The following is a 23,265-nucleotide window of genomic DNA, read 5'->3' on the forward strand; positions in this document are numbered from 1 at the left end:
GTTGTTGCTGGGAGTTGGAACCCTATTAGTTAGGTTGCTTAATATTTACGCTAAGTACTCTTTAAAATACCAGAATAGTGAGGATGGTGTAGGTTTAAGTTTATTAGATTGATCAGTATTGCTGAACTATGAAATATTTTTTTTGTATACAGGTATAACAGAATAGCTTTAGTGTAGTTGTTGTTTTAAACTTGAGTATGAACTTGCAGACTTGCAAAATGCAGCAAGATATTTTAAAAAACAGCTTTGTTGATTAAAAAACACTATATCGGATTCATATCGGTATCGGCAGATATCCAAATTTATGATATCGGTATCGGTATCGGACATAAAAAAGTGGTATCGTGCCATCTCTAAACCTGATCCAGCTCTTCAAGTCCTAATTGGACAGATATCAAATCTAAATACTAGATCGGTAAATTAATTGCAATAATCAATAACAAACTTCCATCCATAGACCTATAAAAAGTACTAATGATTTGGCCAAACTGATGCATTAAGGAAGGCTGTTCCAAAGTTGAGCACCTCAAAAGCATGGCCTAATTGTAAACAATGTTAAAGATGGCTGTAGCTTCTGAGTGCCTTAAACCTGCTGGCAGGGGCGACTCCTGGGTGTGCAAAGACTTGCAGTTGTCTAGCACCGTACAGAAAACGACCCTTGGATTCTTTTCTCTCTGCCCTCTGTGGAAACTGCCCTGATGACTTTATTGGGCTCAATCAGTAGTTTTAGGTTACATTGAAGAAAAGATTAAGTTCGTTTTTGAATTATGGTTATTGTTACAGTCATTAAGGAAGGATAGTCAAGGGTGTGTTGTGTCCGTGACTTCACTGTTAGAGCTACTGCTCATTCGTCGCGTCCGGGTCCAAAGAGATGGCGGTGGGGAAATTGCTCAGTTCCTGGCTTCATTATGAGACTTCACTAATTAGTGGGTGATGTCACCATGCTATGACCATTTTTACACTGACTATGCATCTAAAAATATATAGAGAATTGGGAAAGGGGTGGGGACTGGATGAGGAATGAGATTTTTTTTTTCCTTTAAACCGAGATCAGGAGGATTTCTTTAGTATTTTTGCCAGGTGGCTTTTTTCCTTCCTGCAGAGCACGCGCCTGCGTCACACACTTCCTTGTTCCCACACACTTCCTCAGAGTTGAAGGCATCCCTGGTCCGGTCTTTCCCGGATCTGTTTCTGTGGTCACACCCTGCGGGTCGAAGGCACGGAGGAAGTCATTAATACATTATGATTCCCTGGAAATTTCTTAATGTATGTGTGTGTGTGGGTGTGTATTCCTGGGTTCCTCCATATGCTTGCTCCCACACACACTGCAGGGTGGTCACATGGGGATGGACCAGTGTCCAGCCTTCACACAGGCTTTGTGGCACACTGCACATAATGTTAGTCCAACCAAACATACACGCATACAATTTGAGCGCTTAACATTTGCGTCCTTAAAATACTTCTACTTGGCCAAAACCGTTACATCGTGATCCCGTTTGGCATCTCTGCTGCTTTGGGTTTTTCTTGGCTCAGAATCGGCCTGTGGGGCTGACTGCACGCGGCAGTAAGCATGATCGCAGCATACAACAGCGGCAATGAGTTCATTGGACAGAAATCTGTGCATGTTCCTGTTATTTTTGTCTCTTTGGTAAAAAACAAACAAAACAAAAAACAATTCAAATGAAACCCCAATTAACAACAAAAGAATGCCAATTACATCATTCAAAAGGGTAGGGGATTTTCCTTTGGGGCTTAAGTGGCTGCCAAAATTTCTCTGCAGGGAAAAAAAAGCCCAATCAGGTATTTACCCGTACCAGTATCGCAGTAAGATCTCAAATAACATGGCAGCCAAGAGGACGCACCCTGCCGCCCACTCATGAAATCTGGTGCCAGTGTGTTAGCAGTACTGGTGGGAGAGCCACCTGTTTTACTGCACCTCTACGACATTTCTGCTCTTGTTCTTCCTCCTCCTGCTACTTTAATCTTAGACTTCCTCTCAGTTCAGAGGCGGCAGCATCGACCTTTGACCTCTGCTCTCTTTCAGGTCCTCCTGAGTCAGGTGCACCGGCTGCGTGCTCTGGACCTGCTCGGACGGTTTCTGGATTTGGGACCCTGGGCCGTCAGTCTGGTGCGTTTTTGCTATGAATGTTTAAAAAAATAACAATCGCAACCCTCCATCCTGTGCTCAGCACCGGAGGCAGGGAGCGCCACGTGTCCTTTAAACACATGCCTCTCATAGCTTACATCATTATCTCTTTATTAAAAGGAAATATGAAACTGAGTTTGTTTTCACTGATTTAGAGGTTTGCAAAGCTCGACAATATTCACTTTTGTAAACGTATCCAAGACAGAAAAAAATGAAGAATCTAAGACTTGTGTCAGGATGTGCAAAATATCTGTTATGCAATTTTTTTAGGTTTTAAAAACACTATGACAGCTGAATATTAGGTTATTGTTTAGATTTCTTGCATTTTGAAATGGGCAGTGGACCTGGCTGTACTAGTTAGCATGCTGCTAGCAGTTTGTCTTCTTTTTTGTTAATTTATTTATATTTTAAATAGGATATTAGTGTTTTTAGTGGATTAAAGTCAGGTGCTGCTGCCCGTCACTGAGGAGAAAGCAGATACATCTGAAGACTGAATGTAAAACCATCAGCTGTATGCTTTTTTTAGTTACACGTATAACACCAGATTATTATCTTATTATGAACAGGACGCTGCTGCATCTGTAAAACCTCCAGTGAAAATCTTTTTAGAATTTAGCATTTGTAATTCAGATCAATATAAGTTTAAGATTAAAATCCCAAAGTATGGTGTTTTTGCTGTTGGATAGTTTATTTAATTGAATATTGTATAATAGCCAAATTGTTAGCACGCTCCTCGAAAAGAGGATCTCTCGTTCTTTTAGCTGGAAGGTGAAATAAGTCCAAAGCCAGGTTGTATTTTCAACAAGTCTTTCGGGCTCCCAGCTTGTGCTCGGCTACTTTTCATTCTGGTGTTCGCCTTGACTTTTGTAAACCACAGGTGCGTCTCGGCCTTCACACTTGGACGGTCAGGTTCAACAGCAAAGCTTGACCCATAACGGTAACATCAATACAGCTTTATAAACACCAGCGCTCCATGTTTGCCTGTTCTGTGTTTCAGGCCTTGTCCGTGGGGATCTTCCCCTACGTGTTAAAGCTGCTTCAGAGCTCAGCCAGAGAGCTGCGGCCGCTGCTGGTTTTCATCTGGGCTAAAATCCTCGCTGTGGACAGCGTACGTAAAATCACACTCTCACACTTCAAAGTCCAGTTTATTCTATATTATTATATTTATTTTCATAGACTGAAAAAGGTTCATTTACTTGAATTAACTTTTTCCTTGTTTCCTACAATAATTTATCTGATTTAACTCCTCCGACACTTTTTGAAGATGTTTGAATCAGACGCAGACTTTGATCTCGAGCTTCACTGCTCGTCACTTTGTTTCATGTTACAGACGAAAAACATGATAAACCCTGAAGTACAGAAGCAGCTTGTGGCATCGGAAGAGCTTTCTGGCGCTGATGAAATAATTAGGAGTAATCTAGGATTTACATCTCAATTCTGCCATGTTTCATATTTTAGTCCCTGCTCGGGGCCGTACGCTCCTGCAATAATAACATTTATAATCAGTATTCATGCAAAGTTTTGAGGCTCTGCTTGAAAGAAACAAACATACCCCATAATATATCTGCTGTGAAGTCTCCACCATCTTCTCCTTCTTTCTGTTTCCACAGTCATGTCAAGCTGACCTGGTGAAAGACAATGGGCACAAGTACTTCCTGTCAGTGTTGGCTGACAATTACATGCCTGTGAGTATCCGCCATCGTCATCAAGAAAGCAAAATCCTGTTTAAATATTCCAGCTGGGAGTCTTGAAGTGGACTTCTGTTATTTTTTATCTGGTGTTACTCCTTTCATGTAATTTCTCAACCAGCTGCTGTACTTCACTCCTTTAATGTTCTTGTTCTGAAAACAGTGTTTAAACTCTTCAGTCTCTCTAGTAAATTTTCTGCCTAAATGAAGGATCCACCTCTTAAGAAACAATAATAGTCTGTAGTAACACTAAAAATATGCCTGTTGTCTTTAGGAATAAGTTATTAATACAAGCGAAAATTCCATCAATATAATATTAGTTTCATCTTTTTATTGTGACTTCTCGCCATTTCCCTTTTTTCAGAGTTTTCATGACATTGCGTTATTATAGAAATTGACATTTATTTACTGAGTTCAATTATAAAATTAGGAAACGGTTCCGATGCGCTAACGATCAGACACGTTTTCATTGTGTTTTTTCTATAAGTTATCTAAAATGTTACTGTTTTGATATCGATATGCAAAAACACAGAGCAAAGTGACCCGGAAAGAGTCACGTGATCCATGTTTGATGGCAAAATAATTTGCTAACTGCTAATCAGTTAGCTCTTAATGACAAATGTTTGTTCCTCATCTCCAAACTTCATCTTTAGTCAACTCAGTCCTCTGTGTAGTGGCATGAGAGGAACACGTGATGACTCTTATCCTTCTTTAACTTGAAACCTGATATTGAACTTGACCCTGGTCAAGCCCTATAAATTGAAGCGGTCAAGCGGAGAATGTCAGTGAAGTTGCTTTGCTTGGAGCTGTATCTCTGGCCTCTAAAAGGAAACCATGAAAGTTAATGTCGACCAGGTGCACAAAAATCTGAGCAGTCTGAATCCTGAATTTTTTGCTCACCTTGCTGTCTAAAATTTTGTCCCTGTTTAATATGAAGATTTTCCACTCGCATATTAAAGTATAATAGGTCCACTTTATCTTACTGCTTCACAACAAATTAGTTTAAGATAAACGAGAAACGTAGAGTGGAAGTGACGTAAAAACTTAATTCTGTCCTTTTCCCTGTTTCAGGCTGAGCATCGGACCATGGCTGTCTTCATTTTAGCTGTTATAGTGAACAACTATACCACAGGGCAGGTAGGAGGATGTCTGAACACGTCGCTGTCTGTTTGCTTGCTAGAAATCCAAATAGGCGAACATATTCATTCACTTCCCTCAACAGAACGGCGCCTTCTTTCGGGGCCAGCCGTCACTTTGAAAGATCACTCTCTCGTCTATTGTGTATTTCTGGGAGATATTGGTTATGTGACAGTTTTGTCACCCACAGTCACCTCTGCAATCTCCGTTTCCGTCCCACAGCCACCTCTGCGGTGACACTTTATCACCGCAGGTGTCACTTCGGCCTGCTGCTGGCGTCCGGTGTTCAATCCCAGAAGCCTTTTGTGTCTGACGCTAATCAAACGTCCAGGGGTGCGATGTAGGGATGTAGCTCGTCATTTCATGGAGTCGACACGCACGCACGCACTTCTTGACACTCTATTCCACAAAGAAATATTCCACCATCATTCCGTTTCGCTCCTGCTCCTGGTCTCTGTGGTTATTTTTCTGTCTAGTTGTGAATGTTATTTGACTCATTCATTTCTCCTCTACTCCTCCCTGTCTCGACATTACAGTATATAAATGTGACAAATCATAAAAGCTGTATGTGCTCTCAAGCTCAGAAACAGCCATTCTTCTCCGGTATCCCTGTGTCCTTAGCACGCCTACCTCTCTCACAGGTCTGTGTAAATAATAGATGATCCTCAGCATTACACTGAGACTCTCTGCCTGCTCCACATCTCCATTATTTATTCCTCTTCCTTTCAACAACAGCGCTCATTACTGCAGTTTCGCTGTTGCGAACATGTCACCGAGCCATGGTGTCTTAATATTCCAGCTCTCTGGGTTCAGCTGGGAGGATCCATCAGAGCCGAGAGAACGATGAGAAACATTAGGAGTGGGGAGGGTTACGCTGTGTAGCTGCTGACAAATGATGCGCTGTTATGATGCCTCAATTTGTTGGAGACAAAAGAAGATTTTCTCCCCCTCTCGTTTATTGCGGTTCGTGTGTGTAAGAGAGGTTGAATTTTCAAGAAAACTTGAGAAGTGACACATTTACTAGATCTTTGCATATCACACGGGTCTTTTAAACTGCACAGAGAAGTCAGACTGTACTTTGAAGTTATATTTGGTATATTTGGCTTCTTTGTAATTTCTTTGTAATTTACAGAACTCCCATAAACGCATCATATGCAGGCAGCTGGTTGGTCAGCTATTTGCAGTTATGCAGCAAAAAAATATGCAGACCAAAAATTCAAGCAAAAAAAATGAACAACCAACTTTTTTCCTAGATCCAAAAGATTGCTGTCCTCCTTTTACTCTACTGTGACCACTCACCGTTTCAGGGTTGCAGTGAGGCTGGATCCTGCAGGTCTCAGCAGGGGTGGGGCTTCCTGGATGGGGAACCAGTCCATCACATGACTAACAGTGACAGATGGGCGACCACAATCACTAACACCTGGAGCTAATGGCAATTTAGAATCTTCAATTAATCTAAAAATCATGTAATGTAATACTACTACTACTACTACTAATAATAATAATAATAGTGGCAATATTAGTATTAAATCCTTTCTGAGTGCTGGATGTCTTTTTAAAGAAAGACCTGTCTAACAGTACCACATATACATTATACAACACTATATTATACATGTGAATAAATCTACTCATAAATATACTTTTTAAAACTTTCCAATGTAACTTCACAGGCTTTTGTAATTAATTCCATTTGTAGGCAGCAAAATATTTAATTCCTGTTCTTACTACTGCCGGACATTGTAACACTGTGATCAGATCCAGTGGGGTAGTTAATGAATTAGTACCACCGTATAATCCTGCTTGTTTGAGAGTGCTAAGGAGCATTGTCCCACTTTTACATATAAGAGTCATCGATGTGGTAGGAATGAATCATACGTGATAAAAAGGCCGTGCACTGTGATGCAAAGAGTCACGAGGCTTCAAGGTTGAGAAGAAAGTACGCTTAGAAACAGTGTCGCTAAAACTGAACTGTGAAAAACAGTGACGGACACGTTTCCATGTTCCACGTGTGCTTTAGAATAAAGTCTAGTACGCCGTCAGTCCTGGGTATTATAACAATGAATCATTTGTGGAGATGAAGGGTTTGAACGTGCACTGTAGGTTGGGTAGTTTTATCTTGTACTGTTGAACATTTGAACTACACACAGACAGGCTAGGTAACCAATTACCTTTTGTTCACAGATGATTTTTTTTAAAGCCCAAATGGGTTGAAAGGAAAAAGTCATGCTGCCACAGAGCTCATCATCTTTTTGTCCATCACACAGTGTGAGGTTACAGGTTAGTGGTTATTAACTGGCTAATGAGCTACAAGTCTGCTCCCAGCTTCACACCTGTGCGCTGCTCGAGATGACTGCAGATATTGTATTTTATTAGATTTAGCGGGATGGTTATTGTTAACCACCACAGTCCAGCGTCTCACGACGAATCCAAATGAGAGTAATTCAGTGATGTTGTTTCAGCTCCCACGGTTCTGTCAGTCTTTCTCAAATCTCATCTGCAGGTGCGCCCGCTTTTATAACCAAAAGCTTCACATCTGTGCATCTCATACACTCATCGCTCATTCTGCATCGCTCCTTCTCTCCCCTCCAGGAGGCCTGTCTGCAGGGCAACCTGATAGCAAACTGCCTGGAGCAGCTGTCAGACCCCCATCCCTTGCTCCGCCAGTGGGTGGCTATTTGCCTGGGACGCATCTGGCAGAACTTTGACCCGGCGCGTTGGTGTGGGGTTCGCGACAGCGCCCACGAGAAGCTCTACACTCTGCTTTCAGATCCCATTCCAGAGGTGAGACGTCAAGTGTTGCACGCGTTGTGTCTAATACAAGAAAGTCTTTAGAGATGATTAAGACGTTCGTTTGAGGAAAAAGGAAGAGCAGCACAGCTTAATTTCCAAAATATGCATAACCTTCAGATTTAGTTCTTCAACTTAAATTAAACCAGATTTTTAGACAGATTTTCATGTTCTAAGAAATGTTACCTTGAAACTTCTGCCCTGATTCTAGTTTCAGTAAAAGTCCTGTCGACCTGTTGTTGCAGGCTAGAGACCTACACAGGATTCAAGGGAAGTGCTGAAAGTTAGTAGTAATAGCAATTTCTTAACTTCTTTCCAACACATGAAGAGTTTTCCTTTCTTCAGAGGCTGTGCCGAGTGGATCAATTAACGCAATTAACTGACTTTATTGTGAAGCATATTGTTAGTTGCTCGGACCAGTGTAACCTGGACAGGGTTTAACTGATGGCCTGCAGCCAGTGAAACCTCGTGTCAGTTAGGATGATTGACCAGCTGCTGTTTGTTTAACTGTGTTTCCTCCAAACTGCCTCAAGGAGCTCTCACTCACATTTAGTTTTTTGTGTTGGGGGGATTTTTGCTGTCAGTAGAATATTTCACAGGTTGTTTCACTTGAATTAGTGACTAAAAAGGTCAGTGTGCAAATACGTATTACACGATTCAGCCCAAGAAGCCTCGTTTGTTGTTGTCGTTTTTTAATGTGCTGATGAAAAAAAACAAGACATTCCAGTAGATCAGTTTCTGGGTGACATTTAAACACAAAATCTGTATGACAAACATTAGCTGGTGACCACTGGCTAACATCTGGAGTCCAACAGACCCTCTGCTGTCACAGCAGCACCTGTAGATACTCAATCTGCCACTGCCAAAGCATCGGAACCACGAGGTGGCAGAATACGCAGATCGGTCTCTGCATGCATCAGAATATTTTGACTTCTGCTTGAGTTTTTCATTTGGACGAGTCTTAGAAGAGTTGTATAAGAAAAAGGCATCTCAACTAAAACTATAGTCTAGAGTGCAGCTAAATAAAGAGAATATTTTAAGAGTTTGGGGCTTTTTACTTTTGAAATGTAATATCAGTGGTCAGTCAGGGAAAAAAGAAAAGACTTTTCAGACTTCCCATTACAAAACTCAAAAACAAAGTTTTTTGTAAGAAATAATAAAGAAAGAAAACAATGTGGACAGGAAATGAAAAGATTTCCCTTCCTTTCATTTAAAGACATTTTTCTCTGAACTCTTACATCATGAAGCTTCCCAAAAATATTCCGATGTCCAAGATGACAAATGTCTTAAATTTATAATAAGACATTTTTATTGATATTCCACAGTCTGTAATTTTAACTGTTCAGTTGTTTTACTGTGCCGGTGTTTTTAAATCTGTCTCTTCTTAGAAGTCATAAAAATAAACATGAAATTATAGAAAAATCACAAACAGACCATGAATGTATTTATTTGGCTCTCCACAGTTTGGACTGATGCGTGGTAACAAATGTTACTAAACACTGGGCCAAATGTCTTTATTTTCAGTGCCTCCTGAGTCACAAATGAGCGATGGCGTCAGGAGTTTGTCCACATCAGATGTGGGTCCAGTCACATGCTGTGAATTCTCCGGACCATTATTATTTTTGACTTTGTTCTAGGAAGCTAGCAGCTTAAAAACTGAATCAGACATCTGCGTTTTTGCACACCTCCAGGTGGAGTTGAGAAAACTTCAGGGATGCAGTGTGTTTGTTAGAAAAGGTTTAAAGCATGTTTGTTTTCTGCGGGACTGCCCTGCTCAGTGCACTCGCTCAATCTTTAACACCAGCCCACGCTGGCTTCTGTCTGACTGGGTCATGAGTGGACCAGAGGGACAGTGAGTCTGAGTTTGCCCTGAAGTTCACCAAGACACTCGGTGCCCCCTGTTCACACAAGCCACACGGGGAACATCTGTTCCTGGCTCAGTAACGGCGTCCTTCCCAGCGCAGACAGCTGCTTTGGCTGTGGGCTTGAAACTGAGGTCTGCAGACAGCATCTGTGACCCACACATGTTCTGTTGGTTTGTTCAAGCCCACTGAAAGCTCCAACTGACTGATTCTGATCAAACTGTGGCGAAATTGTGCATTCACAGATAGGTTACTGCGTTTTAAAGCTCTCCTTGTGTTAAATTCAAACATTATTTGTGTTTTGATAGTTGCTTTGCTCACGTTGCACAGCCACATCGTAAGCAGGCAGTTCTCTTTTGAGGACAAGACCCTGTGAAATAAAATTATTCAACAAAATATTCTACTTTTATTTTTGGGTTGTAGCTGGGGAAATGAATTCAGGAATTAAAGTCAATTTTTTTTAAAACTCTGAAGAGATGGGAACACGTGCCCGTGTATGCACAGAGGCTTCTGGAAGTAGGTGAAGATGCACAGAGGTGAGTGACTGTGCAAAGAGTTTAATTACGTTTAAGCAAAAGTCTGAGGGGACAGAACTGAGATGGCATCTAAAATCGTACATGGCTCTGCAACCCACAAACACACAGATATGCAGACAAAATCCTCAATCAGAGCTCACTCGAGCTGAGGAAAAACATTCCTCCTACGCCTGCTCCTCCATTCAGAATAATGTTTATCAAGTTAATCTAAGACCATTTTAAAAGGAAAGCACCCCTTTAGTAGCACATGTTTTAATTTTATTTAATTAATTTATTTTTTTATGAATGGATGATGTCTCATATCTCCTTGTTCAACACAGTCTCGTGACAGTTGTGAAATAGCTATGAATTCAAATCTGTTGATTCATGTTCTTAAACACAAAATTTCCAGCTTGATTGTCAGGTCTCTCCCGTCCAACATAACCATTTATTCCTGCCTAGTCTATTCTATTCTATTCTATTCTATATGTACTGATTCGTGTCTATTTACACAAAACCAATGTTTTCCATTAAAGGTAGGGTCTGGAATTTCAAACAGCCGTGTTCGTTTGGAATAAGATTGTGGTTTGGGGGAAAATACAATTGTTTTTTTTCTTTCCTGCTTTGTCTAAACTAAAGTTGTGCTGCAGACAGAAAATATATTTCCAGTTGAAATGCACGACATTCAAATTTGTGACTATTTTCCTTTGTGTTGTGAGACGAGACTGCTTTTTATTGTTGTCGGGATCTTTTATGTTCCGTTTCTGACAACATCCAACAACTCTTATATAACCTATACTCACCTTTCACTTTGTTAAGTACACCATTTGAAATGCTTGCTAACCCAAATATTTAGTCAGCCAGTCACTTGGCGGAAACTAAATAGATTTAGGCATTAGGCACAGTGAAGACGACCTGCTGAAGTTTGAAGTGAGCGTCAGAATGTGAAAGAAATGGGATTTAAGTAACTTTGAATGTGGCATGATTGCTGGTATCGGACGGGCTGGTCTTAGTGTTTCAGACACTGCTGAGCTGCTGAGATTGACTCACCATAACAGTGAGTTCACTGCACTCATATGTCCTCTACATTCACTTGATCTCGATCCGGTAACACAACTTTGGCATGTGGTGGAGCGGGAGATTCTCACTGTGTATTTTTTAGCCATGTGATGCTATCAAGTCGTTGTGGACAAAATCCCTGAGAAATGTTTTCATAACCTCATTGAATCTGTGCTAAGACGGTCCTGAAGGCAAATTGTCTAGTGAGTGTATATGACATGTTGCATTTTCCTGTAACTATTGTCTTAAAGATTACCTTGGATTTTCTGATTTTAATCAGCTCTTGCTGAAGTGAATTATGAAATGTTCATCTGAACTGTTTGAGCTGAACCTCTTTAATTGGAGCAAACTGCAACAAAGTAACATCTGTTTATTTTAGCATCACTGCAGCTGTGTCCTGAAATCTAATCGCCTCCAAAAAAGTGTTTTTTGGGGTTTGGGTGTTTTTTGTCGCCAGAACAGGAAAATAAGCTAACCAAATATTCATTCTTGTGTGGTAATAAGGTTTGGTTTGTGAATCCGATCCCTGATGGGAAATTCCTTTTGGGCAAAGCAGGTTTAGATTAAAAATCCAATGAGGCAGCGTAGAAAAAGTAATGAGTTAGTGATACAGGTCAGCGAAGCATCCAGCATCTCTGAATTTCATACTGGTGCAGTGAGAGAATATTGAACTATAATTACCTCTAAAACTCTTCCCCACTGGTTCCACAAGACATTAAAATATTTTTGTATCAGTTTGCTGAGGAAATATTTGGTTTTCGGGGTAAACGGCCGAACCCCAAAATCACTGTCAGGTAAAAATAAATAGAAAGCTAGAGCTGCAGCGTTTACTGTGGAGACTAAACCACAGCGAAGCCAGCTTTTAACTTTTAACATCATTACTGAACGAGGAGGAGAGAAAGCTTAAGGTGTTGTGTGGGTTGTGCTGTTGCAGGTGAGGTGTGCAGCTGTCTTTGCTTTGGGGACGTTTGTGGGGAACTCTGCTGAGAGGACGGACCACTCCACCACCATCGACCACAACGTGGCCATGATGCTGGCCCAGCTCATCAACGATGGCAGCCCTGTGGTCCGAAAGGTTGCTACAGCACGCAGACAGACACTTGCATAAAATATAGTTGCAAACTGATAAATGTAGAAATTGGGAATTTAAAAAAATGTGCAAAAACAGCAGAAGGACATAAAACTAGGCCTAGAAAGACAAAAGAAAGTGTACTTTATTGGTCCCCATGGGGAAAATCCCTCTCTGCATTTAACCCATTCACTCAGTGAAGCAGTGGGCAGCCACTGGGCGCCCGGGGAGCAGTGTGTAGGGACGGTACCTTGCTCAGGGGTACCTCAGGGTAGCTGTTCAGGGGAATCGAACCCCCGACCTTCCGATCATGGGGCCACCACTCTACCTACTGAGCTATCCCTGCCCTAAACTACACTTCTACTAAGATCACTGGTGTACTGGTGCATTTGAGATGATTTAATTCCATGAAATAATCCACGGCCTGTGTGTGGCCTGCTGGGTATTGATAAGTTCCTGCACTTGGCTGCTCTTTGTTACTTGTGAAACTAGAAATTTTAATTTTTTTAAACAACATTTCATATTTCAAGATAACCAGACAAAAACCCAAAAAGTCTGTTTGTTTAAGAGTTGCTAACAAATGTGTCTTGAGAAAAGACAGCAAGAGAAGATTGTAGCGTTTGCTTTTTGTTTTGTGGCAGGTAAAAGATCCAAAAATAAACCAATAAAAACATCTGAATTAGAGGACTTAGCTCCTTTGTTACCTTACACCTAAAACAAACGGAACGATCATCATGGTTGATGCTGTCTTTTTTGCATATGCATTTGGCAGGAGCTGGTGGTAGCACTCAGTCACCTGGTCGTCCAATATGAGAGCAACTTCTGTACTGTTGCCCTCCAGTTTATTGAGGAAGAGAAGAACTACTCCGTGCCGTCACCGGCCAACACCGCGGGTATGTGATCAGCAGTTCCTTTAATCAGAGTCACTGTGTCAGATTTTAAGCATGTGGGATTTGTACACGCGTAGGCCAAAACCTAGTTTGAGATTTTCATTGTGTTATTATCTGAATGACCCTTGACCCAGAATATGACTTTTTTATAATCATTTGAATAAGGTTGATGTTTCCTGTGATACAGATCGGGCTTAATTTACAGGATATTTATGTATCAGTGGTAAGAGATCAAATTTAGCAGCGGTCAGAGGATTGAAAGCTGAAGTCATACCTCTCCTGTATGCAGGTGTGTGCAGGGAGAGTGGGTCGACTGGGATGAGTGAGTTTATGTAGAGTCAATTTGAATTTCTTGTTTCCATTTTTTATGGCTCGATTTAGGACGAAGAGAAGGTGAAATGGCAAATCACTATTTTTTTTTTTTTCTTATCTTAAGGCAGAACTGTTGTCGCGTACATGGCAAACATGTGTACAGCTGTTTACTGAGAAATTAGATTTGGACTTGAGTCAAAATTCTCAAAGGTTCTTAGTCAGAAACGCAAAACCACTTAAACAGTTTTTTAAGTTGTTATTTTAGGTTATGAAGTTCCCACAATGATTGAGTTGGGTCAGACTGGGAAACCTAATCATTTTGAGCTGTTTGGGATAATCTGTGATCTGATTAATGTGCTTTTCTGCATTTCATGCTCAGAGCCTGGTAACCTGACTCCAGTGAGGGACAGCCCGGCCATCCCTCGCTTACGATCAGTCAACTCCTACACCAACATCCGAACTGCTACCACTGCCCGCAACCTGAACAAAAGTCTGCAAAACCTCAACCTCAATGAAGAGGGTAAGACCGAGCGACAGGGAGTGCTGGCAAATTAATGTGTGTGAAGTAGACAAAGTCGAGTTTAAGAATGATTTTTAGGAGGGTTGCATTAAGACATAGACTTATAGAGCTTATTAAATTGAACTATTTCAAGGAAAGAGAAATATCACATTCTACATCAGCTGCGGATTCTGGATGTTATTCTTCAGGCTAACTTCTGCATTTTGTTATTCCTGAGTGTGACTCAGTGTGCATTAATAAGAGGTTTCACAACCACCAGAGAGGTCGTGACCAGGTTTCCAAACAGGCAGAGTTCTTCAGCTTGTTGATTCGAACCCGGCTCTCACGTGTAAAAAAAACATTTTCACATCATCTTTGTCACGATGCTTAACTCGACACTCGTGTGTCATGTTAGGCATAAGCGTAACACCCAGAGAATATTTAGTACGCCTGCAGTATTTTGTTGTGTAAGTGTATGTTTGCTATTCAGAGGTGGACCTTGGCCCTTTCCCAGAGAAATCCCTATCCAAAAACACTTCTTCATGCTAACACTCTGCTGTGGAGGGCACGCCAACCTAGTGAGTCAAACTGCATCAAAGTTACCAAGAGAGACTAAACTTGTCAAATCCAGCTAAATGAAATTTTTTAATTGTTGCTGCTTCACCTTTGCACTGGCCGATGATTATTGAGAGTTTTTCCACCTATAAATGTTATAATTTTCATCTTAGTCTTCAGCTTTGCCTCTCCATTTTCTTTTAATTTTTACTTTAAAGTAAAAGTATTTTTTCTATATCCTCTTACCTCCTTTAGGCTCTTATTCAAGTCCACATTTTATATGCTACTCTGCCTGAGCAGCTTTGCATGATTCAGAGTTCAGAGTAATCAGAATCAGAAAGAATCAGAAAGGGTTTTATTGCCAAATGTTGAGCAGGTTTACAACATTAGGAAATTGCTGCGGTGCTTCAGTGCAAACATGCTGTCATAAATTACGCTTAAATAGACATGAAAATAAAAATAAGAATAAGAATTAAAAGTGCTAAGTGGATAGATATATACATGATATATACATGAGTGCAGGTGGTGATCAGTGCCAAACATGGAATGATGCAGTGAACACAGCGTAGGGTCATGTGTTAGTGGTGGGAACAGTCATACGGTTATTGTTCATGTGTCCGACAGCAGAGGGGAAGAAACTGTTCTTATGGCGAGAGGTTCTGGTGCGAATGGACCGGAGCCTCCTGCCTGAGGGGAGCAGGTCAAACAGACTGTGTCCAGGGTGAGAAGGGTCAGCTGAGATCCGAGCTGCACGCCCCAGTGTCCTGGAGGTGTACAGGTCCTGCAGAGATGGGAGTCTGCAGCCAATCACCTTCTCAGCAGAGCGCACAACACGCTGCAGTCTCTGTTTGTCCCTGATAGTGGCTCCAGCGTACCACACGGTGATGGAGGAGGTGAGGATGGACTCGATGATTGCAGTGTAGAATTGCATCATCGTCCGTGTTGGCAGGTTGAATTTCTTCAGCTGCCTCAGGAAGTACATCCTCTGCTGGGCTTTCTTGATGACGGAGGTGATGGTGGGCTCCCACTTCAGGTCCTGGGTGATGGTGGTACCCAGGAAGCGGAACGAGTCCACAGAGGTGATGGGGGTGTCAGTCAGGATGATGGGGGGGAGTGGAGCTGTGTGCTTCCTGAAGTCCACAATAATCTCCACTGTCTTCTGGGCATTCAGCACCAGGTTGTTGTGGCTGCACCAGGACACCAGACGTTCAACCTCCCTCCTGTAGGCAGACTCATCCCCGTCCGAGATGAGTCCGATAACGGTGGTGTCATCTGCAAACTTGATTAGCTTGACAGACTGGTGGGTGGAGGTGCAGCAGTTGGTGTACAGGGAGAAGAGCAGAGGAGAAAGAACACAGCCCTGAGGGGAGCCGGTGCTGATGGTCCGGGAGTCCGAGACATTCTTTCCCAGCCTCACATGCTGCTTCCTGTCCGTCAGGAAGTCAGTGATCCACCGGCAGATGGGATCAGGCACATTCATCTGGGAAAGCTTGTCTCGGAGATGGTCTTGAAGGATGGTGTTGAAGGCAGAGCTGAAGTCCACAAACAGGATCCTGGTGTAGGTTCCTGGGGAGTCCAGATGCTGCAGGATGAAGTGTAGGGCCATGTTGATGGCGTCATCTACAGACCTGTTGGCTCTGTATGCAAACTGCAGGGGGTCCAGGAGGGGGGCCGTGAGGGTCTTGAGATGGGAGAGAACTAGGCGCTCAAATGACTTCATGACCACAGATGTCAGAGCCACGGGTCTGTAGTCATTTAGTCCAGTGATCCTAGGTTTCTTGGGGACAGGGATTATGGTAGAGGACTTGAAGCAGGCAGGCACATGACATGCCTGCAGTGAGGAGTTGAAAATGCCAGAAAACACTGGGGCCAGCTCGTTTGCACAGTGTCTGAGGGTGGCAGGAGACACACCGTCTGGGCCGGGAGCTTTTGAGCATTCAGACTCTTAAACTGCTTCCTCACACCTGCTTCATGAATATGAAGAGTTGTGGTGGGAGGAGGTGGTGTGAAATCCTCCTTTGTGTGGGGTGAGGAGGGGGGTGTTGCAGGTGAAGTGATTGAAGGTGGTGATGGCTCTATGGAGGGGGGAGAGGTGGGGGAATGAGTGTCCAAAGTGTCTCTATTGTTGGGGTCGTTGGAGGTGTGAAGGCTGCCTGATGGCTCGTCAAAACGGCAGTAAAAGTCGTTAAGGGTGTTGGCCAAGAGCAAGTCATCAGTGGAGTGGGGGGTTTTAGGCTTGTAGTTGGTGATATTCCTAAAACCTTTCTACACAGAGGCTGAGTCATTCTCTGAGATCTGCTGCTGCATCTTCTCAGAGTGCTGATGTTTGGCAATGTCCACTTCTTTAGTGAACCTGTACTTGGCCTCTCTGTAGCAGTCCCTGTCTCCGCTTCTGAACGCCTTTCTCTTTTCCAGCCACAGCTTTTTGAGTTTAGGAGTAAACCAGGGTTTGTCATTGTTATAACTCACCCTGGTGCGTGATGGCACAATGCTGTCCTCACAGAAGTGGATATAGGAGGTGACAGTGTCCGTAAACTCGTCCAAGCTGTTAGAAGCAGCCTTCATTGTGTCCCAGTCTGTAGACTCCAAACACGTGCGAAGCTCCTCCACAGCCTCGTTGCTCCACAGTTTTTTGGTCCTCACGACAGGTTTGGAGAGCTTCAGCCTCTGTCTGTACGCGGGGATTAGGTGGATCATGACGTGGTCAGAAAGTCCGAGTGAAGCGCGGGGCACCGCACGATAGGCCCCGCTGATCGTGCTGTAACAGTGGTCTAATGTCCTCTCCTCTCTGGTCGGGCATTTAATATACTGCTTGTATTTGGGAAGCTCATGGCTCAGATTGGCTTTGTTAAAGTCCCCAAGAGCAATGATGAGAGAGTTCGGGAATGTCCGCTCCATGTGCAGTATCTGCTCCGCGAGTGCGCACTGAGCTGCCTGCGCATCCGCATCTGGCGGGATGTAAACAGCGGCCAGGATGAATGAAGCAAACTCCCGCGGAGAATAAAACGGTTTGCAGTGAATGAAAAGGTATTCCAGAGAGGAAGAGCAGTGCTGAGCAATCACTGTTACATCTGTGCACCAGCCACTATTAATGTAGAAGCAGACACCTCCACCTTTGGTCTTACCAGAGAGAGAGGCCTGCCGGTCAGCGCGCAGCAGATGAAAGCCCTCCAGCTTGAGCGCGCTGTCCGGGATGTCCTCACAGAGCCACGTCTCCGTAAAACATAACACACAGGAGGAGGCAAAGTCTCTGTTCATGCTTCTCATCAGGGCCAGTTCGTCTGTCTTATTCCTGAGTGATCGTACATTGGAAAGGAAGATCCCAGGAAGAGCAGTTCGCAGTCCACGTCTCCTCAGACGCACGAGTGCGCCGGCTCGCTTACCTCTCTTTCGGCGTCTCACTTTCCTGATCAGAGTCTGCAGTAAATCTGCCGCGGATGCGACAAATATTGGAAGTAAATCCACAGGTGTTGTAGTCCTGTGGTTAAGAAGCTCTTCTCTGGTGTAAGAATATCCAGAGGAGTGCCCAGACACAGAAGTTATGCACAAAAACAAGACAGAAGTAACGCACTGAAGCACCAGGGCATCCATACGCGGCGCCATCTTGGATCGTAATCCTTATTTATCTTATATTGGGCGGGATTGGTGCTGCTCCTCAGGTCATCGTCTGTCTTTAAGGCCACCTTCCCTCAGAGCCAGCGACAATAAATAGATGACTGAGATAACCGTGTTAAGGAAATCGAGGGTTCAGAGCATCTGAATCCTGAGCGGCCTAATCACCAGTGGAAATGTGGAGCTGTCCATGGTGCTGAACTCTAAACCAAAGGCATACTGCACTGTATGACGCTGGGTGACCGGGGAGGGGATCTTTGCAGCCAATCATTGACAAAACAAACTAACAGAGCTTCAGTTATCAGTCAGCATGAGCTAGACCAGCTGCCTTTGTTTTTAACAGGGTGATTATTCACGTCTCTTTTGATGTTGAATGACAAGCTGCACAAGCAACCAGCTCACTCTGAATATTGTCATATGTTTTACTTGATATATTTTTTGGCAAATCTGGAGCATTTAAATGAATGCAGTTTGATTTGCTTGTGAGCAGATCACCTCAGCATCAAAGCACGACTCGAGTACGTGTGAATCCTCCCTGTTAACAAGAAGGGTTTGCTGACATTTGGCCAGCTCACAGAGTTTTCTTCATGTTACTTGTTTGGCAGGTATTCTATCTTTACTAATCCCCAGTACAAAAATCATTTTTAGGACTCAAATTTTTAACTTTTTTGTTTGTTTTTGGGTTTGCTTTGTGTTTGTTTTTGTTTTTTTGGTCTGCCGCTGGTGTGATTCAGGGTAATTTGGTCAGTTGGTCCTTGCGTTGTCCATTTCTGTCCTTCCTGGTGGTCAGCGTGACAACCACAAAACAGAGGAAAAGCTGTACGGACTGAAATTGAGTCTTTCAACCCGTCACGCTTATTTTCTGCTTCTCAAACAGCCGTAACTTCAAGGAAAAGCTTTGTCCGCTTCAGAAAACCTTTTGTGAACTTTTCTTCTTATTCATATTTAAAAAAGGGAAGTTAAAGTGTGAGTAAAAACAATAAAAAACCTAATGCTAATCAAAATATTCATGGAATAATTTAAGCCGTAGCCACGTAAATCTAACACGAGGGTCCAGGGCTTTTCAAGCACAACTCACTGTCCTTAGTGAGCTTGTGACCTCCTGTTTGTGTTCAGTGATTCAGACAGCCAAAGCTAACTGCCCTCCCTCTGTCTACCACTGCCAGGCTGAGCAATGACTAAGCCCTGAGTGGTGCTAAATCACTGGCACTTGGTGAAGTGCCTAACCTACTGCTCACACCATTTCTAATTCACATTCTCAGTGCTTATTCCAATGCACAGGGGTGTTTATCATCAATAAGCACCGAGCAGAACGTATTTCCATTCTCCACCAATCTCCATTTCCACATTTCAGCCTGCAGTTTGTTTGGCCGATGCATGGGAGTTGGAGTTGTGTGAGTCAGAGTAATGAGCGGTGTTTATGGTAGTTACAGCAGGAAACAAGTGGATCTGACGTCTGAAATGAAGTTATGACTTCTGTCGTTGGCCTCCAAGTTTACACATTTCACACTTGATTGGCTGTTCAGTTTTGTTTTCTTTTTTTCAATGTACATAATGGCATATTTACAGCAGCTAATCAGCTTCCTTTTCAACTGATTACGTTTGTAATGCTCATAACTTATTGCTGTCCTCTATCCAGGTGGACCAGCAGCCTTCTCTCCTGGTAACTTGAGCACCAGCAGCAGTGCCAGCAGCACCCTGGGGAGTCCTGACAACGACGAGTACATCCTCTCTTTTGAAACCATCGACAAAATGCGACGGGTGTCCTCGTATTCTTCTCTGAACTCCCTCATAGGTAACCAATGTCCAGTACTACCCGAGTTCTGTCTGTGGTTTCCTACAAGTAAATGTTGAAAAATACTTAAAGTGTGCAAGGGTAGAGAACGACCCTGAGGAGGCACTGAGGACGTGAGATGTGTGAGGCAGGTGTTACTCACTGATCCTCAGGCCAGAGAAGAATGGAGAGCGACACAGAAGCACCGGGCAGCTCTGACCCCGGGGGCTCTTTTGAAGTTGATGACTTTTCCCCTCCAGGATCCCTTGAAGCAGACATTAATGTGGTGGAGGACCATGGTGGTCCCAAGCCATATCAATTCAAGCCACTGACTCGGGCACCAGTAAGACCCAGAGCTCGCTCTTTCTCTATCAGGGGACTGTCCTGCTGCAGCCCAGTCATATGATGTAAAAGGAAACTGTTCAGCTCAGTAGCAGTGATTCTTCAACCAGGAAACACCGCTGCGAAAAGTCCTGTGTCTCGAAGAGAATTTTTTTTTTTTTTTTTTTTTGAAGAGAGCAAAAAGCGTTTTTCAAACTATGAAATGTAGGTTTGTTTTTTTTGTGTTTTTTTTTTTTAAAGATTTTGGTATAAAACATGCAGAAAATATAGGCTAGACACACACATGCATACTGTCATTTACTATCGAAGTCAAAACCTCATCTGCCACAATAACCGTCTTTAGCAACACTTGCATTTACAAAACCACAGATGATTTAAGAAGCAGCATGCACAAGGTAAACAAACATTATATAACAGCAGCTATGCACTATTCTAAACCCAGATTTATTTAATATCTTGATAAGAGCACCGACCACTAACAGCTATATTCACAGGCAAAGCAACTAATAGCTAATAACATGTAAGCTGACGGTGTGGTGTCAGCTCGCTTAATACGCAATCTGTTCTATTGCTAGCAAAGAAATAGTCAGTAGATACAGGTGGAGGAACAACATGCAACAGTAGCATGCTAACCTATATCAATTTCACAATCATTTAACATTCAGATGGGTTGTTTTAAGTTTATAGAGCTCTATTATGATGTCTCAAAGCAAATTAGTTTACCTTTAAGCCAGTAGTCTTCTTTGAGATGGGCTGTTGGTTTTGAAAATGAGCATCTTGTTTGGAAAATCATCCATCCATCTTCATCCGCTTTATCCGGGGCCAGGTCGCTGGGGCAGCAGCCTAAGCAAAGAGGCCCAGACCTCCCTCTCCCCAGCCACCTCCTCCAGCTTATCCGGGGGAACACCAAGGCGTTCCCAGGCCAGCCGAGAGATATAATCTCTCCAGCGTGTCCTGGGTCTGCCCCGGGGCCTCCTCCCGGTGGGACATGCCTGGAACACCTCACCCAGGAGGCGCCCAGGAGGCATCCTTGTCAGATGCCTGAACCACCTCAGCTGGCTCCTTTCGATGTGGAGCAGCAGCAGCTCTACTCTGAGCCCCTCCCGGATGGCCGAACTTCTCACCCTATCTCTAAGGGAGAGGCCAGCCACCCTTCGGAGGAAGCTCATTTCTGCCGCTTGTATCCGCGATCTCGTTCTTTCGGTCACTACCCACAGCTCGTGGCCATAGGTGAGGGTAGGGACGTAGATCGACCGGTAAATTGAGAGCTTCGCTTTTACACTCAGCTCCCTCTTCACCACGACGGACCGGTGCAGCGTCCGCATTACTGCAGCTGCAGCCCCAATCCGTCTGTCGATCTCCGGCTCCCTTCTCCCATCACTCGCGAACAAGACCCCGAGATACTTGAACTCCTCCACTTGGAGCAGGAACTCATCCCCGACCCGGAGTGGGCACTCCACCTTTTTGTGGCTGAGAACCATGGCCTCAGATTTGGAGGTGCTGATCCTCATTCCCGCTGCTTCACACTCGGCTGCGAACCGTTCCAGTGTGAGCTGGAGGCCCTCACCCGATGAAGCCAACAGAACCACATCATCCGCGAAAAGCAGAGATGAGATTCTGAGGCCACCAAAGCGAAAGCCCTCCGCCACTTGGCTGCGCCTAGAAATCCTGTCCATAAAAATTATGAACAGAACCGGAGACAAAGGGCATGTAGAAAATCATTGTTTTATTTATTATTTCATTGTATATAAGCTTTGCTAACTGTGTGTCGGCTGTATCTGGAAACATTCATTAGCATGACTAATGCAGCTGTAACCCTGCTGGATGATGCAGTCAGCAGCAGGGACAGTGTTGCAATATTTTCCATCACGTGAGCAGCAATCCTCAGGGGGCTGTGCGTGAGAGAAAAATAGAAGGAAATAAATGACCTGAAGAAGGTGAAGGGAAGAGGAAGAGTGCGAGGCCTCAGTAGAGTAACCCTGAAACAAGGCCACAGACGGAAAAGCTCCAAATCCAAGAATAGAGCAAGTGTAAAGGTTTGCAGATGTGTAAAGGACACCATAGAAGGGAGCGGGGGGCTGGGACATTAAAGTGCTTTTCCTGATACACACCGAAGTCGCCCCTGTTCACTTACTGCTGCTTGCAGGTGATTGGCGGGCTGCGCCATGCGCCCTGACAGGCAGTTTGTGTGTGAGCAGAACAACTATTAACTCACTTCCACCCCCACAAGAAAGAGGAAAGTGAAACTCAGGATTCCCTCTCCCTCTTTTTTCCTTTTTTAATGTTAAATTTTAACTTGGAAACCTTTCTTAATCTCCCAGCTGCCCCATCACATCTCAGTTAATGCTTTTAACACAGCAAAAATGTAAAATTGAGCTCTGAAGAATACATTCAAGTTGCCGTGAAAGTAGTTTGAGGTATTGTAATAAAAGTTGGCTTTGTTTTAGTTATTTTCATATCGGTCCTCTGAGGAGAAAGCAAACCAGTGTCTTCTCTATTTTAACTGTGTAAATGTGCACAGAGACCTGCTCAAACGCACATTTGAGTTATTCTGTAAGACACACATTGTTCTGGCTTTTTTCTGCTCTCTAAAAGAAACCTCAGGGATTTCTCGGCTAATCCAGAAACCTGAAGTCAAATTCATCAGGGCCTTCCAGCTGTTCTGGTGGGATTTTCAGAGTTTTTTCATGTTTTTTTGTTTTTAATAGCGCAGACACAATAGGAAACCAAAGCTTGGAAATTAATGTTTGATGAAGAAAATCATTAAAAACACGTTGGCAGTGTTCGCTCTCTTTACCCTTTAGTCTGACAAATCTAAAATTTGATGCCCATTGAAACGTTTTTCAACATGCACTGCTGGCGTGAGCTTCCCGTCCATGTAAATGGGTTATTAAATAAATAAACATATTGGGGTCTCACCCACTAAACGGTTCCCCCAGCACAGCTGAGCAGAGTCCAAACACTCCCCTCAGCGAGCCAGTATAAACACCTTCTCTCACAGTGGGCAGAGAAGATGAA

General features: G+C 43.4%; 1 protein-coding gene across 1 annotated transcript in view; it reads left to right on the forward strand.

The window, feature by feature from the left end:
• The window catches only part of rptor (regulatory associated protein of MTOR, complex 1), a 209,728-nt gene that overhangs the window by 144,911 nt on the left and 41,552 nt on the right, over positions 1–23,265 (forward strand). Inside the window, exons 13-21 of the mRNA XM_085355198.1 lie at positions 2,045–2,128; positions 3,144–3,254; positions 3,757–3,831; positions 4,906–4,971; positions 7,561–7,752; positions 12,129–12,269; positions 13,036–13,156; positions 13,845–13,985; positions 19,771–19,926. Coding sequence (XP_085211324.1) covers positions 2,045–2,128; positions 3,144–3,254; positions 3,757–3,831; positions 4,906–4,971; positions 7,561–7,752; positions 12,129–12,269; positions 13,036–13,156; positions 13,845–13,985; positions 19,771–19,926 — 1,087 coding nt within the window. The remainder of the gene's footprint in view (positions 1–2,044; positions 2,129–3,143; positions 3,255–3,756; positions 3,832–4,905; positions 4,972–7,560; positions 7,753–12,128; positions 12,270–13,035; positions 13,157–13,844; positions 13,986–19,770; positions 19,927–23,265) is intronic.

The sequence above is a fragment of the Diplotaxodon limnothrissa genome, linkage group LG6 (assembly GCF_057381915.1).
Source record: "Diplotaxodon limnothrissa isolate DT_005_m linkage group LG6, D_limnothrissa_male_GT1.1, whole genome shotgun sequence".
NCBI classification, from domain to species: Eukaryota; Metazoa; Chordata; class Actinopteri; order Cichliformes; family Cichlidae; genus Diplotaxodon; species Diplotaxodon limnothrissa.